Source organism: Apis dorsata, unplaced genomic scaffold, assembly GCF_000469605.1.
Source record: "Apis dorsata unplaced genomic scaffold, Apis dorsata 1.3 scaffold_137, whole genome shotgun sequence".
In the NCBI taxonomy this organism is placed as follows: Eukaryota; Metazoa; Arthropoda; class Insecta; order Hymenoptera; family Apidae; genus Apis; species Apis dorsata.
In genome coordinates, this window is record NW_006263429.1 from 696,818 (window position 1) to 712,919 (window position 16,102).

Genomic DNA, 16,102 nt, shown 5'->3' on the forward strand with positions numbered 1-16,102 from the left:
AATATTATATAGTGCCATTTAAGAAAACACTGATGAAATAATATTTTTTAAAAAGAAATAGTTTTGAAAAAAATTTCTTTCAAATAAGATAGTTTTTTTCTGAGAAGTTTTATGACAGAATCGACAAATAACAGAGGTATGTCTTTATTTCTCGTGATTCAGCCTACAGATATATATATAATTTAAATAATTTATAATTACATAATTTAATATTTATAATTAAATAATTTATAAATTTTGCAATTTTTTAGATAATATTATGTTTTATATTAATCGCTGTCTGCGAGGCGTTATTTAAATTGTATAATAACTTTTTATGAGCGACATGAATCATTATTCGGATACAAAAGGTTAAAAAATATCAGATATCGGTTGGCTTTAACAAGAACTTCCATTCTAGTACAGATAAAAGTGGAGGATTGGTTGATCTGCTAAAAATATGTCACCAATGTTAAAAGTTATCAGAAATCGAGGATACGAAGCTTAAGGAACTTCCCATTAAAAAATTCGTATTTTTATAAATATTTCTGATAAAACATTTATAACATGAATAACAAAAATTGTACATTAATGAATAGCATGTACAAATATCTTGCTTATATATTTCATGGAGTTTATGTTATATAATAAAAATTAATATGTATATTTGGTTAATCAAATGCACAAAATCAAATTTCAACTTAGTTTTGTTTTTATACCAGATGGGTATAATGAGATTAAAAAATGATTATAACAATCATAATGGGCATAATGAGAATAAACAAAAGATTATAACAATCAAACTGTTATTGAGTGGAAAATAATCATTTAATGTTTGTCTTATGTCTGTGTCTCATATTTGCTATTAAATAACTTGATATTCGTTTTAATGTGAAATTTTATATATATATGTAAATATATAATAATATATGTATTTGAAAGAATGAATATATAAGACAAAATTGGAGGAAATGATTATTCAGAAATTATATATTCTCTTTTAGTTGTAATAATAAAAATTTATTGATATATTTCTTCCATAAGTCTTTTGATTTTATAACAGTTTTAATACATACTTGACATACTTTCAACTAATCTTAAAGTTTAATCTTGCGAAATTTGATTTCACTATGATTCAACTCAAGCGTATATAATTTCAGCAAAGAAACATTTATCGATCAAAAAATTATAAACTGGAAAATTTAATAAAAAAATGTTTTATTAAAATAATGTAGAAATTGTTAAATTATCACATTGATATACTATTAAATAAGTTATATGTAATCCTTTGATATAAGTTAATATATCACTTTGAACCTGCAATCATATTAAAATTAACAGTTCATGTTCGAATGATTAATTCATGCTCTCTCCATATCTTTCGACAAAAGAAAAGGACTTTGAAACCGCACATGTATACCGATGAGTTGGCAGGCTAACAGTTCGTTATATTACAGTTGCTATACGCATAATAATATATATACAGGATGTCTGAAAATAGATGGTATAATAACATGTATATAAGATCGATTGTTGCAAGAGAAATATAAAGTGCTGGAAAAAAATCGTTTAGAGTTAATTTTCAAAATCTATAAGAGAAGAAATATAGAGACAATTTTAAAAATCTTTATTTCTAAAGGAAATAAAGAAATTTATTAAAGTTTGATTATCATAATTAATTATAGAAAATAATTAATTATTAGAATTATTAAGTATTAAAAAATTTGATAGAATTTTTATTCGCGTAATTTAATTATTCATAGTTTCTAATTAAAAATAGTAGTATAAAATGATTCAGAATCCACAGATTGGAAATCATTGCTATAGACTATAGATAAATTTTATATAAAAGAAAAATATTTTTTTTTTTTTTTTCAAAAAAATGTCCTTTTATCCAAATCTTTGTATGTCATTTGTTTTAATAAAAAAAACACATAAGATATTTTCGTTCGTGGATGCGAAAAGATTAACAAGTTACGTAGTTTTTCTTCGATGTGTTTCATGAATACTTTGGCATATATACATATTCTTGAACATATTTGTCGTGTACTAATATAACTTTTCATTTGCTTAACATTACGATTGGATATAAGGTGTAAAACTTTTGATTCAACTTGTTTGTAACATCAAAACCTTCTAAACTGAAGTTTACGTCATTATGCGCGGTATATGAACCAGGAACCCGTATAAAGCACAGTGTGATGTCTGTTCTTGTGTTATTTATCTTTCTTTCTTCCTTTTTCATTCGTTACGTGTCTAATTTTCGATATTTAAACCGGAAGTAGAAATTCTAATTTATAATTATAATTTATAATTTATAATTTATAATTTATAATTTATAAACTACATTTCTGAAAAAATTATATAAGTTAAAAATTATTGAAAAAAAAAAAAATAAAAATTAACATTTCTATGATGGGAATGGCTATCGGTCATTAGTCATAGATCATAGTTTGTTTCAGTATCATCTATCCAATCTTTGTTGTATAAATATTTTTAAAGAAACGATTTCATTTCAGAATAATTTCATTTTTGTTGTTCAGTGAAAAAATTGAAGGTTATCTTCTCTCGATTCACGTTGTCTCGAATGGTCGGGAACCGTGTTTCTCTTATCTGTTCGATTGTTACTTATGTATAACGATTTTGCAAATTTCATCGAGTCTACGTCACAAGAAATTCTTTATACCGTGTTCTTTACACAAATTCGATAGAATTGTTAATTAGACTTGGAGAAACGTCTATGGTAATGGGTAAGCTGAAAAATATTTATTGTTATTGTTTCATGCGTATCGCCTTTTCATAAAATTAAATAAAATTCGTCCTTTTCAAATTCAAGGAAAGTTGGTTGCTTGCAATAAAAATAATAATTATAATAATTGATTTTATCATATAAATATATGCAAATTGATTCATTAGGAAATTTATTTAAGAAATATGACAATAAAAGATATATCTATTCAAATTAATATTTCCAAAAATCAATAATATAATATAATCATGTTTAATTAAATTGTTATCGAAATATAAAATACTCTATTTTTTCTTCCATTTATATTATATTTTTTTGTCAAAAAAAATATTTAAATCATATTTATACTTATTTATTTTTACTTAATCATACTTATTTTTCATATAAAATGATTCTCATTTTATCAGATTATATCAAAATAATTTTTTTTCCAGTTTTTTAAACATTATATGTATATGAAAATTTGCTAATTATAATATTAAAGAAAAAGGTGATATTTTGTAAATATTTGTAAATTTTACAAAGAAAAACATAAGTCGTATTTAATTAAATGTACTATTTAAATAATTTTTTTTAATGTAATAATTTTTTTAATTTAAATAATTAAAAATAATATAAATATTACTTTGTTTACATTGATTAAAAATTTTATCCCGCATTAAACAATAATATACATATTTATGCAATACAATGTGCCTATAGTACGAAAACTTGAAACCCAGATAAGATTTCAGTATACTTGAGAATATACTTTACGCTCATCAGATAACAAAGCAATAAATCATTCTCGGGGTTAGCTTCCATTTTAATCTTTAATAATCTTTGAATTTAGAAGAGATTTAAATTTAAAAACCATTTAATCAAATTTCAATATAGATAGTAAATATTTTTAATTTTCATTCTTTTTTGTTTTGTTGTTCATATTTGAATATAGCAAATTTATATTATTTAAATATTTTCATGTATTCTTTTATTATTGTTTTCATCATCAATAATTTTATATATATAATTTAAACTATATTGGAACTGTATTTATTAATACAGTTTAGTAGTACAGTAATAATTCAAAGTTAAATAAATACAAATATATTATTAAATAAATAAAGGTATGAAAATAAATACAAAATTAAATAAGTATACATTGTATAATACATTGTATAATCTATAATATAGAAAAGAAATGAATAAAATGTATATAAATATATAGAAAATAAAAATTATTTTTTAATATGAATCAATATTAAATTGTAATTTTTATATATTATAATTATATAATTTTTAGAAATATAATTGATCATTAAAAGAAGAAAAGTTTATATATAAATATTAGCTTTCTTTTTTGTGGAATTTCCTTGAGACAATAATTATTTTAAAAAAATTTCTCAACACAATGCTTAATATGGATATATAATTCAGCGTGACTTTTAAACAATATAAAAACATATTCGCATATTTTCACAGCTTGACGTCCTTAAAAACGAATATTTTTACTCCTTTTTTGTTTTACTTTCTGGTTTTTTTCTTGGACTAAATTCATCACGACATTTTTAAAAATACTGTTTGTTATCTATTATTTTGATGTTATGAATGCGATGGGAAAAGAATCATATTTTTTCGTCTATGATGTTATTATATAGAAAGAAAAATTATTTTCGTTTGTTGAAATCGCTATAATAGATAGATAAATTTTTAAAATTTTTGTATTGTTCAATAAATAAGAAAATGCATTATTAATGCATTTCTTTTTTTCGACACGAAATATTTTATTTTTAATAATTCAATTTACTTTAAGTCATGATTAATTACTATTTTAGTTTATCATTACTATTATTTAAAATAATAATTTATTTATTATACAATCTAATTATTTATCTACGTAAATATTTTTTATATTTTCTAGTTGTAATTGTATCTATATCTCTCGATGTATCGTTAATATATGCATACGACGATATAATGCATATAAAAATTCTTTCATGCTCAAGCGATGTATGTGATCTGTAATTTTCACGATTTATCATCTCGAGTAATTTTAGCTGTAATGAGTTGCACGTGTTCCATTAGTATCGATGAAGAATAATAATCCGAAAAATGATCAATTTTTCTTCTTATTTTATCTTTAAAATGTTATTAAATGATTATACATTGAGTCTCACTTAATACAAGTCAACAATTGATCTGAATTATCTATTAGGATTATCTATATATATAAAGAATAGAATCATGCTAATTTCCATTTTATTCGTTCTTGATTTGCATAAATCAAATGGAATGGAAAAATTTGAAAAGAATTATTATTAAATACAATTTGATTTTTTATTAAAAAAAAGAATATAATATATTTTTAATATCATTAAATTTATAACATTTTTAAATTTATATTACTTGAATTTTTACTATATTTTTATTATTTGATAGTCATTTTTTTTCAAAAATATTTGTGAAGTTTTTGAATCAATTGAACTTCATCTCTATTGAAAAAATGATTTTAGTGCAGATACATGATACATTTTGAAGTATAGAGATCATTATATTATTTTATTTCGGTAAAATTTTTTGCAAATTGCAAAAAAAAAAAAAATTAAAAAATTTTTTCTTTTGCATTCTACTACCATAATTTGAGTTTCTCTTTTGATATAGATAATACAGTTATTTTTGAATCAATGTTAATTATAAGAAAAAAATAGATAAGAAAGAAATAATTATTTATAACTATTTGAATATAATATTGCTGTAAAAGTTTAAAAGTTATATATATCATTGTTGTATAATTAATGTTTCTAATTGTTTAAAAAAATTCGAATTCTAATTTTTTTTCGATCTTGATCATAATGATATTTCATTTGCTTTTTTTCGATTTTTTTTTTTTTTTTTACAGAGAGATAAGTTTTAACATGAAAACTTAATCTACGTCAAAACTGCTTATTCTACCTTGAAGATAGTAACATTACATTGAAACAGGGATATTGAAATTTCTTCAAATATTCTCATGTTTTCTTGTTTTTTTTTTTTTTTTTTATTAGATGTTATAGTCTCTTTGATTGTTATTGGCAAAAATTAAATGAAATTAAAATTTTGTGTTGCAATTGTATATGTTGATTCCGAATTGTGAATTTATATGTGTATAACGAATAAATACTGTATCATGCTCGAAAAAATGATTGAGCAAGTATATTAGACAAACGATTCACACGTAATATTTATTTGCTCACGCGGTTATCACTGAAAATGAGAGTCAATGAAATTTACATTTAATGACATTCGTTTTGAATCCACGCATGCGCAATGATCTGCATAATTTTAAGCTCTTCCTAACCTGACTGCTTTAATTTTCCAGCTATATTTAGATATTCATTGTTTTTGTGTTGTAGTGGTCATAAAAGTGATTGCAACTGGTGATTTATTGGCATTAATCTTACAGCTTATATACATATGTTATGGACGAATGAGTACTTGCCGAATGGAACATAGCAGTACTTCTTTCATTTTAAAACAAATTCTATTGATATGAATTTAGCCATGCATATATTGTGCGATCATGAATAATGAATTATGTCAGAATGTCTATCTTTATGATATATAGAAGATAGAATAAATCAATTTTAATTTGAAGATTTACAGTAGAATTAATTACTTGCATAACTCAAATAAGATTATTTTTTTATAATTATTTTCTTTCATTTTTTAATGTAAATGTTAATTTTCTTTTTTCTAAATAAAATCATATAAAGAATTTAAAAAAAATGTATACATATAAATAAAATGATAATATGAAAAATTTAAAAAAACGAATTTGAAAATTTATTAAAAATAAAAAAAAAAATAAATTATTTCTGAACTTTCTTTATTTTCTGATAGAATAGATAGAAATCAGCATCTTCTAAGAATATGTAATCGCTAATAATATTTGATTATGCATTTTTATATATTTTTTTTCTTGAATGAAATGAGCAATCTTCATTTTTATATTTTATATTTTATTTTTTTTTAAATTTAAATAATTCACTAGAGATGTTTGAATTTTTCTATATCTACTTTTCTATGTCTATGAAATCTACTTTCTTTCCAAATAATCCATAATTTATAATCCATAATTATCATAAATCATGCAAATCAGAAATTAGAATTAACATAGAAATGATATGTTTGAATAGAATTGGGTCATTTCTAATCAAAACTTTTTAAAAATTCTGAACTGTGATTGAAATGATTATATACGATTCTCCTTAAATAATTATAACTGCATATATTTATTTTTAGCATTAAAATTTAAGACTGTAATTTTTTTTTGTTTGTTTTATTTCGAACAATATCGATATGTATATTTTAAAAATAGGAAAATATTTAATTCGTTTCTGTAATTCATAATCATATAATCCAAACAAATTTAATTTGTTTTTAATAAATATTATTTTAATATAAATAACAATGAAAGATTTTTGTAATTTTCGTGAATGATGTATTTTTTATAAATTTTCGAATTATTTATTAATGAATAATAATTTATTAATGAATCAGTTATTTAATAAAATTAAATAAATTTCGTTATTTATATGAATTATAAATTCCTGAATTTCTTAGTCTTTTGATATTTTTTTTAAATACACAATCCATGATGCTTAAACATCATGGATCAGACATCTTAAGAAAAAAATTATTAGAGATTGTAAATTATTTTACTTAAATGCATCATTTAATGACGATAATTACGATTATTTAATTATAACTCAATGATTTCCTGATTGTGATAATTTAACTATATAAAAATTTGAGTAGGAATGATCTTAAGTAACTGTACCAATTATGAGAAATACTTTATTCTTTTATGAGAATTTTTTGAAAGAATTATGTTCTTATATATTTTTATTAAAATCTTGATAAAACTATTTTCAAAAGTGGAAGAAGATATTAAATTAAACATTTACGATCACGGTGGTATTTGGCTGTCAATGTAACAATAATCGAACATAAGGTATGTATAGTTCTTATCCCGTGCACTGCACAGATATTTCTATAGCACGTGTCTACGGGAAAATCCGTTAAGTCTAAATATAAGTTGACGGTAACACCTCGTTGTCATATTACATACATATTGAGGTTATGCGTGATATTGTAAAAAAAAAATTTGACCTATTTTTCGATTCCAATTTCTCTTTCATTTAATTCCATTCATTCCTATTATCGTTCAACTATCAATAACAAACAATTTTTTTTATTGAAATATAATAAATATATATATTTATATAATTGAAAAATAAAAATAAGAAACGAGGAATTATAAACAATTTTATTAAAAAATTTAAACTTTAATACTTTAATTCATATAATAAAGAAGCAGTACGCAAATAATTTAATCAAACAATTAAATAATAATTAAATGAATAATTTAATTATTAACAATTAAATAATTATTTTACGATATTGTAATTTTACAAGACGAGAAATCATGAATTTAGACATTCATCTTATTTTTCAATTATTTGTAATATCGCAATTTTGAATAATACAAATCTAATTGACATTTATAAATTCTTCTTCTTATCATTTCAGAATTGTGTAATATCTATTATACATGAATGGTTGGAGATTTGCCAGACATCGTCGGAGAAGGACCGATTTCAGATCTAGGAGATCTAAAAGGATGGTGGAATAATCACGCTATAGTAGCCTGGAGTTTTGTTCTTTTCGGTTGTTTCTTACTAAATGTCACGCTTCTATTGGCATTCCTTATACGTCCGTCATTACGGACTATTTCTAACAGGTTCGTTTCTATTTTATCATTATATAATATTGATATATTGATATATTAATATACGTATAAACATTTGAATACTATTATGCATAATTTCTTTAATATTATGATAAATATATTATTTCTTTTTTCAGGTTTGTCATGAATTTAACAGTGTCGAACCTGTTGGTATGCGCCATCGTGAACCCATTGTTAATTATGGACGCTGCTTCGACATCGTCCAATTCCTTCATAGTCGAATCTCAATCCATTGGAAGTATTTGCGCGATATCAGAAGGTGCCGTGGCTATTGTTACCACATCTTCAGTCTTTTCGGTCCTATTGATCGCCATGGATCAATACTTTGCCGTGGTAGATCCTCTGCGTTACCGAGCTCGCGTGGACAAACTGAAATCTGGAATATTGATTATTTCAACCTGGTTCATCTCTATAATTTTTGGCTTCCTCGCTTTTTTTAATCCAAATCCTCAAAGTTTCTGGCAATCTTGCATATCCAGAAACAAAAATTTATTTTCCAATATTTCCTTCGATTTTCTAACAACAGAATCAACAGTTACTATATTGGATAACAACACCAATCTGAACATCAATGGAATTTCTGAAATAATGGAAACTGTCGAGTCTATCAGACTCGACGAAAATATGGATCTCATAGAGAATACTACTACTGTGATCTTTGATACGCTTACAAGTGATACAATTACTTACGGCTTTGTCTATGCTATCGTATACAGTATATTTGCTTATTTCATCCCATTTGTTGCTGTTTGCTGGATTTATGTTAGCATCTATGTGGCTGCACATAGAAATTCGGAAAGGACTAGAAAAAGTGGATCTAGACCTATATTATCGTCATCCAGTTTCACAGAAGATCAAAATGCTCCACCTAGGCTTCAACGTCTTCAGACGGATACCATTGAAGATTTTCGCAAGTTGCCGAAAATATCGAGTTTATCGTCAATAGATGAGACGAGCGAAACTATGCAACCGACTGGTCAATTATCTCGAAGACGATCATTTTCGTCTTCCATGGATATAGAAGAATCTTCTCCTCCTTTAGAGGATAAGACATCTTCAGGCATTGTCTTCACAGTCGATTTACAAAGAGTTGAAGTGACTCAATTCACAAATGATGAAAAAAATTGTAAAAATGATAATTTGTACAATGATTTAGTGATTGAACAAAATATCGATCAAAATAAGTATCGGGAGCAAGATCTGGAATCTGAAAAAAACGACAGATCATCGAAAAATTTGAAAGAAAACGAACAAGTGACGGATAATTGGATGTCAAGAAGTTTAGATATCGAGGAAAGCAATGAATCCGAAAACGAAGTTCGTTTCGATTATTTTGATAATTTAAACGTTCATAATAAAAAGTTTTCCTTAGCTCTTTGCGATAAAAATTCATTAAAATCATTGAAAATTTTTCAAATGGAAGGAGAAGAAAGTTTAAATAATGAAGTCAAGCAAAATGAGGTAAAAGTAATTCATGAAATTAATGATCAAAGAGAAGAACATATATTACAAGTAGATGATGACTTGACAAATCAATTATCAAACCAAGGAGATTCTAAAATATCACCGAGTCCTTCAGAAGTGAGATCAAACCGTAGATTATCGACGTTCTTTAATACAGACACTTTGCAGAACACATGTGAAGATAGTACCAAGACTGAGAAAGATAATAACGGTAGCAATGTTATTATAGAATCGTCCTCGTGTCTGCTGACGCCAATAGTGACGATTACACCGGCTCCAAGTAAAAACGATAGCTTGCATCGTGTGTCAAGCGTGAGGAGTACCTCGAGCTACATAAATTCGTTGAAAGACCGGATAAGCAATGGTTCTATATTTAGGCACAGAGAAGAGACCAGAGCAGCACGAATAAGCGCTCTGGTGATCGTGATGGGTCTGACTTGTTGGTCGCCATATGTAATATTGTTGGTAATGAAAAATCTACCTCGGTATACTGACCAACATTTGTCTCATAAATACGATATACTGGCCTCCAGTTTCTTGATTCTGGCCGCCTATATTAGTCCATTGTTATTCGGATATCGATCAAAACGAGTGAAACGTGAATTGAGGAAGTTCTTCTGCTTCAGAAGAGAATTATCTTATAAAAATAATCGAAGTTTGATGGCCAAGAAAGTGTTGAAAAGACGGCATAGTAGCAATCTTAGTCATTTCGAGGTAGATCATAAATACAATATATTTAATTGTATGTACGGAAGGAACCGATGGCCGAAGGAAAAGGTTCAATTTGTTCAAGTACCGGACACAGCATTGGTTGTAGAAACTTGTAGGAGCAGTTTCTCCAGTGGAGCAAGTACTCAGATTTCGAGCACTTCGACGGAGGAATGTTGATACATATCCATGACGTTCCTTAGAGTTTGATGTTCGTTTGAAAAGTAGTTTTTTAGTAATGTCTTTTATAAAGTACTTAACACGTAATTATAATTGTATATCTTTTTAAAATTGTTTTTTTGTGAAAGAATTTCAGATAAGATGTTGATAGATAGAGACTGAACGAAAAGCTTAATTGTATAAGATAGTTAAAAAAATGGTCAAATAATTTAAAAATATGTTTTTAATAAGTTCTTAAATAATTTTCTAGAAAGATAAAAATCAATTCAAAATTAGAGGAAATGGGCAAAATGAGGTTTTATTTCAAGTTTTGATTTTTCATTTTTCTTTTTAAACTTTTTGTAAATAAATAAAATTTGTTTTTACTTTTTCTTTCAACAAAAATTTTGAGAAAAGTGATAGTTATAATAGACATTTTTGTTTTGTTTATTTTAATGTATACTATATGTCTTCAAATTGTTTGACTTATTTTTTTAGATCTTGCAATATTGATTATTATAATTGATTATACGAGATAATATTTTAATAATTCCTCTAACGAATTTTTAAATAATCACAGTAAGACAAGAAATATATCAAGGATCGTGAATTACATATAAAATACACAGATAAATTTGTGTAAAACAAACCGTTATGTTTGTTTCATCAATTTTTCATTTCATTTTTAAGATGAGATATCATTAGTATTACATATGTATGTATAAGTTATTTGATATATACGTAACATTTAATTACGTAATTTATAGAATTAAATTAATAATATTATCGATGAGGCTGTATCAAAGATAAATAGATTCTTTTTTTTATTCAAGTGGTGACATATTTTTCATCACAACATCTATAAAATAATACGTGCAATTTCATACATCATTGTGTTCGCATAAACAATTACTAAAACATAATAATAGTTATAATAGAAATAATGCTTATAGATTACAATAGAGAGGCCATAAGTATTGATTGATCTAGTCGATTTAAATCTACTAGGATAATAGTATAATAAGTTCCAACATCTCTTTATTCTTCCATTAAATGAATTAGTTTCACTTATATGCTTCACTTGTTTTTTTTATCTAATTGTAAATAGATTAATATTTATTAGTTATAAATTTTTCCATTTATTTATATATATATATATATATAAGTTTTATATATATAAGTCATAATAGATATCTAACAATAATTTTCGTCCATATTAAATTTACAATAATATATTTAAAATTTGAAATTTGTCTATAAACTTAAAATCATAACTTGACTCAATACGACTGGTTTAACCAATATTTATGAACTTCAGTGTAATATGTATGAGTATAAAAAATGTACTTGTGGTCTCTACTTGATTATTGGATATAATTAAGTCATTTCACACCAATATATGCGTGACGACAATATTATCACGTGAATAATATCGTGCGATGCGTAAAACATTACATTACTTTTGCGCATTGAATAACATTTTATTGAAATATTTGGCGTAATTTAGCGAGGAACTATTCAACGACACTTAAGCGTATAACACTTGAACTATTTATTATTGATAAATTTTTCAAAGTATTTTCGTAAATAAATATATGTATATAAAACATATATGCATACACATCTTTAAATATATTATACAAACAATAATAATATTTCATAAATCTATTGAGCCTTGAAGTATCAAGGATGGTTTACCGACTATTTTGTACATTACAAATAAAAAATCTTTTTTATTTATATTAAATAATTTGTACATAAAAAAAATAGTATAATGATAAATCTATCATATACCGCATATTACACGATGGTTCGTGTATATATGTTCGAACTTGTATTTTTGTATGAAAACACATAAACATATGTATATTTAACAAGTTGTTTTTTAATAATATAACAATAAATAAAAATTTATTTTGGGCTTCTTTTATCAAAAAATAATTTTACAATATTCAAAATCAATCATATTATACAAAATATCATTTTAACAACATTAAAATGATATTTATAAAATTAAAATTATTACAAAGATATGGAGCTTTAAATCTTCTAAAATATTAATTATAAAACATTTGAAAATTTTTATGTCTATTACTTAAAATTGTGAATATTATGTAATTTATATTTTATAAAAGAAGAATCAAAATGTAACTATTATTGAAGTCGAACTTATTCCAATAAATATATTACAGTCACTTAAATTCACATGGATTTTTTTCATTTCACAAACAATCATTTATATACAAGTTGGATCTTTGGAAATGATATTTTTCTATAACTTAGAATTTTCAAATCGATGTGGTGGTGGTGGATATATTCGCGGAAGTTCTAAAGTCGATACTCGTCCATCGTCATTAATGAATATGTTATTATCATATCCAAATTTATTGTTAATTTCCGTCTTTGGTTCTTCTTTAACAGCTCCATCCATCAAGAACATTGTTAGAAAGAACATGATAGAACCTGAAAGGAATTAAAGTACGCTTATTAATTAAATGAAATTATATTATATATTGAATTAATATATTAATATAATATCTCTAATATTGAATTTCTAAAATACTTACTAATACCATAGAAACCAGCGTAATAAATATAAAGAGATTCTCGGAAACCGATAGCCATTCTGGTTGGTTCGACGAGTATCGGTAAATTTCCACCGATATTGTTCATAACGAATAAGAAAGCACCAACAGTGGTCGATCTAAAGTGAAGAGGAACTATTTCTACAACCACTGCAAATACGATTCCAAACCACATTTCGGCTGCAATTATATATATAAGATTATATATATTTCATTTAAAAAGATCGTCAATATTTTAATTATTTTTCTAATTGAATCATTCTATGATAGCATTTAAAAATATTAAAATTATAATGAATGTAAATTTACCGAAAAAATATGAAATTCCAAGAGTAATGATAGCCCATAAAGGATTGAAATATACAGAGCCAAAAGCAAACGGTGTAGCAATTATTTGGCTAATGGCTAGAACAGCTACCCGCGATCTAATACCCATTTTCGCAACGAATTTATCGCTAATTACTCCACCAACCACAACACCAATGCTACCGATCACTATGGTAACTGCGAACAACCACCAGCCCAAATCGTAATCGGGGAAGTAATCTCTATAGTAGAGATCGCAATTGTAGGCGAAGCACATACCACCTAGAAATAAAAAGTTTCCTTTAAATGATCGAAGAAAAGAAATCTTATAACGTTTTGTGAACAATTATTAAATTAGCATATAAAAAAAAGACTCTTTTTTTAAAAGAATAACTTATTATATATAATTAAAAGAGCACATTGTGTAAGATTAATAAGTGAGAGTTAAAATTTTGAGAAATGCAGAATAAATATATCTAATTTATATATAATACTCAGAAATTTTTCTGAAATAAATTATCTGGAGTAACCAGATAGACTCTAATATACCCTTGAGGAATGTATTTTTCAATCCTTCGCGTCAAGGTATTGCCCTTTACCGCAATGTCTGATGCTGGCAGCCAAGCATAATAATATTATCCTCGGTTGTAAGATCACTTTCCAAATTGGTACTTTTTTCCCATCGGCGTTTGTTCCTTCCTCGCCGATCGTCTTCCTTTCCGGTTCAGAAAGTGTAAAAGTAAGAGCAGCTATGATCAATCCGATTATACCAGCTCCATAGTAGCATGCTCTCCAACCCTATTTAAATATTTTATCATATTTTCTTAATAAGATATTAATCTTTGAATGAAACAAATTGTGTTTCATCAAGTTTCATTAATATTTATTAAATAAAATCAATGTTCTTTGTTTGAAAAAAATATATATGAAAATACCAAATTTCCAATGTTTAATTTTGGAATATAACGGCCAACGGGAAATGCAATGCCATAACCACCATAAATGCCCCAATTGAATATTGACATAACGAGTCCTCTTTGCTCCTCTGGGAACCAATCGGAAAGTAAACCCGTAGCCAAGGGATTGCATCCTGCCTCCCTGTTTGTTTTATATCATATAATTTAAATTATGATCGATAATGGATTGCGGCGCTATAATTTGCAAAAAGAGAAAAGAAAGAAAAGAAAGAATGTTTCGTCGAATCTCGTCCTCGTCATTTCATTAATTCAATAATTTTACTGACAGATGTTAGATCCTAGTACCTTCAAAAGAATTAATTTGAAATTTGATCATCAATATTAACTGATACATAATTAAAAATAAATTCTTTAATTATTATTTGTATATATTATACAAATATATATATTATATTAAGAGGAATATATTAAGATTATAGTAAAATGATAGATGTGTCGATAGAATGACGAATAATTTAGCACTTTCTTCTTACAATCATTGTCACGAACAAAATACTTGATGGATATAAAACTGAGACAGATTAAAAAGACATAATCTTTTTTTTTCAACTTGTGCAATCTTGACTTTATAAAAATTGAATTAAATTTAATTACATTTGCCAGAAGATACTTGAAGATAATGAAGATGAAGAGGGTCAAGATCCAATCCAAAAAGAGAAGCATTTCACATATTTCAGCTTACCCTGCTGCTAAAACCATACGTAGAATAACCAATTGCCAATATTCTTTTACTGCTCCCATTAAAACGATAGCGATACTGAATACCAGCGTGCAAATGGTTAATAATTTCACTCTGAAAATGAAAAAACATTAAAAAATAGAATCTTTATCAATCTTTGATGTTTCATAATGATGTAAACTTGCATTGAATTATTAGTTTTGAAGTTTCATCATCTAATGTTTTTCAAATTGTTTTTATTTGAAATTGCAATTCTTATATTAACTTAATGTTCATCTTAAATATTGTATATTTAAAAAATTAATTAATTGATTATCTTTTTCTTTTTATTTCGAAAATATTTTGATTTGTATCGATGTGATATTTCGAAAACTTTGATTCGTTCTATCAATTTTATTTTTCTCGTAATTACATTTTAATTTTATTCCAAGAATATTCATCGAGTAATGTGCGCGCAAAAAAAAAAAAAAAAAAAATTGTTTAATTATTCATCTAGCGTTTTTTATTCATCTAACATTATTCCATTTAACGGTATACGATATTCAATCTTTTAAAAACCTTTATGAAGTAGTAGTAACGATAACAGTAGTAGTAACGGATATATCCACGCCTACAGTGTCGAGTAAGTATAGAAAGATTAAATGACGAAACTCTAGTCATGATAATGTTGATATATCTACTGGAACGTATCTTGATTGAAAAGAAAAAAAAAAAAAAAAAAAAAAA

General features: G+C 25.2%; 2 protein-coding genes across 3 annotated transcripts in view; one reads left to right on the forward strand and one right to left on the reverse strand.

Annotated features, from left to right (window-relative positions):
* LOC102674736 overlaps positions 1-11,014 on the forward strand; it is a 14,879-nt gene extending 3,865 nt beyond the window's left edge. Inside the window, exons 1-3 of one of the 2 annotated variants that reach the window (XM_006613253.2) lie at positions 7,472-7,700; positions 8,279-8,489; positions 8,615-11,014. In XM_006613253.2, coding sequence (XP_006613316.1) covers positions 8,305-8,489; positions 8,615-10,850 — 2,421 coding nt within the window. In that variant the 5' untranslated portion in view covers positions 7,472-7,700; positions 8,279-8,304 and the 3' untranslated portion in view covers positions 10,851-11,014. Of the gene's footprint in view, positions 1-7,471; positions 7,701-8,278; positions 8,490-8,614 lie in introns of those variants that run through there. The other variant, XM_006613252.2, reaches the window with a different exon arrangement.
* Positions 11,015-12,362: 1,348 nt separating this feature from the next.
* Positions 12,363-16,102, reverse strand: part of LOC102674957 (D-galactonate transporter) — a 10,742-nt gene continuing 7,002 nt past the window's right edge. The window contains exons 5-10 of the mRNA XM_006613254.2: positions 15,380-15,490; positions 14,656-14,818; positions 14,320-14,518; positions 13,724-14,002; positions 13,397-13,594; positions 12,363-13,292 (exon numbers count right to left, since the gene is read on the reverse strand). Coding sequence (XP_006613317.1) covers positions 13,102-13,292; positions 13,397-13,594; positions 13,724-14,002; positions 14,320-14,518; positions 14,656-14,818; positions 15,380-15,490 — 1,141 coding nt within the window. The 3' untranslated portion in view covers positions 12,363-13,101. The remainder of the gene's footprint in view (positions 13,293-13,396; positions 13,595-13,723; positions 14,003-14,319; positions 14,519-14,655; positions 14,819-15,379; positions 15,491-16,102) is intronic.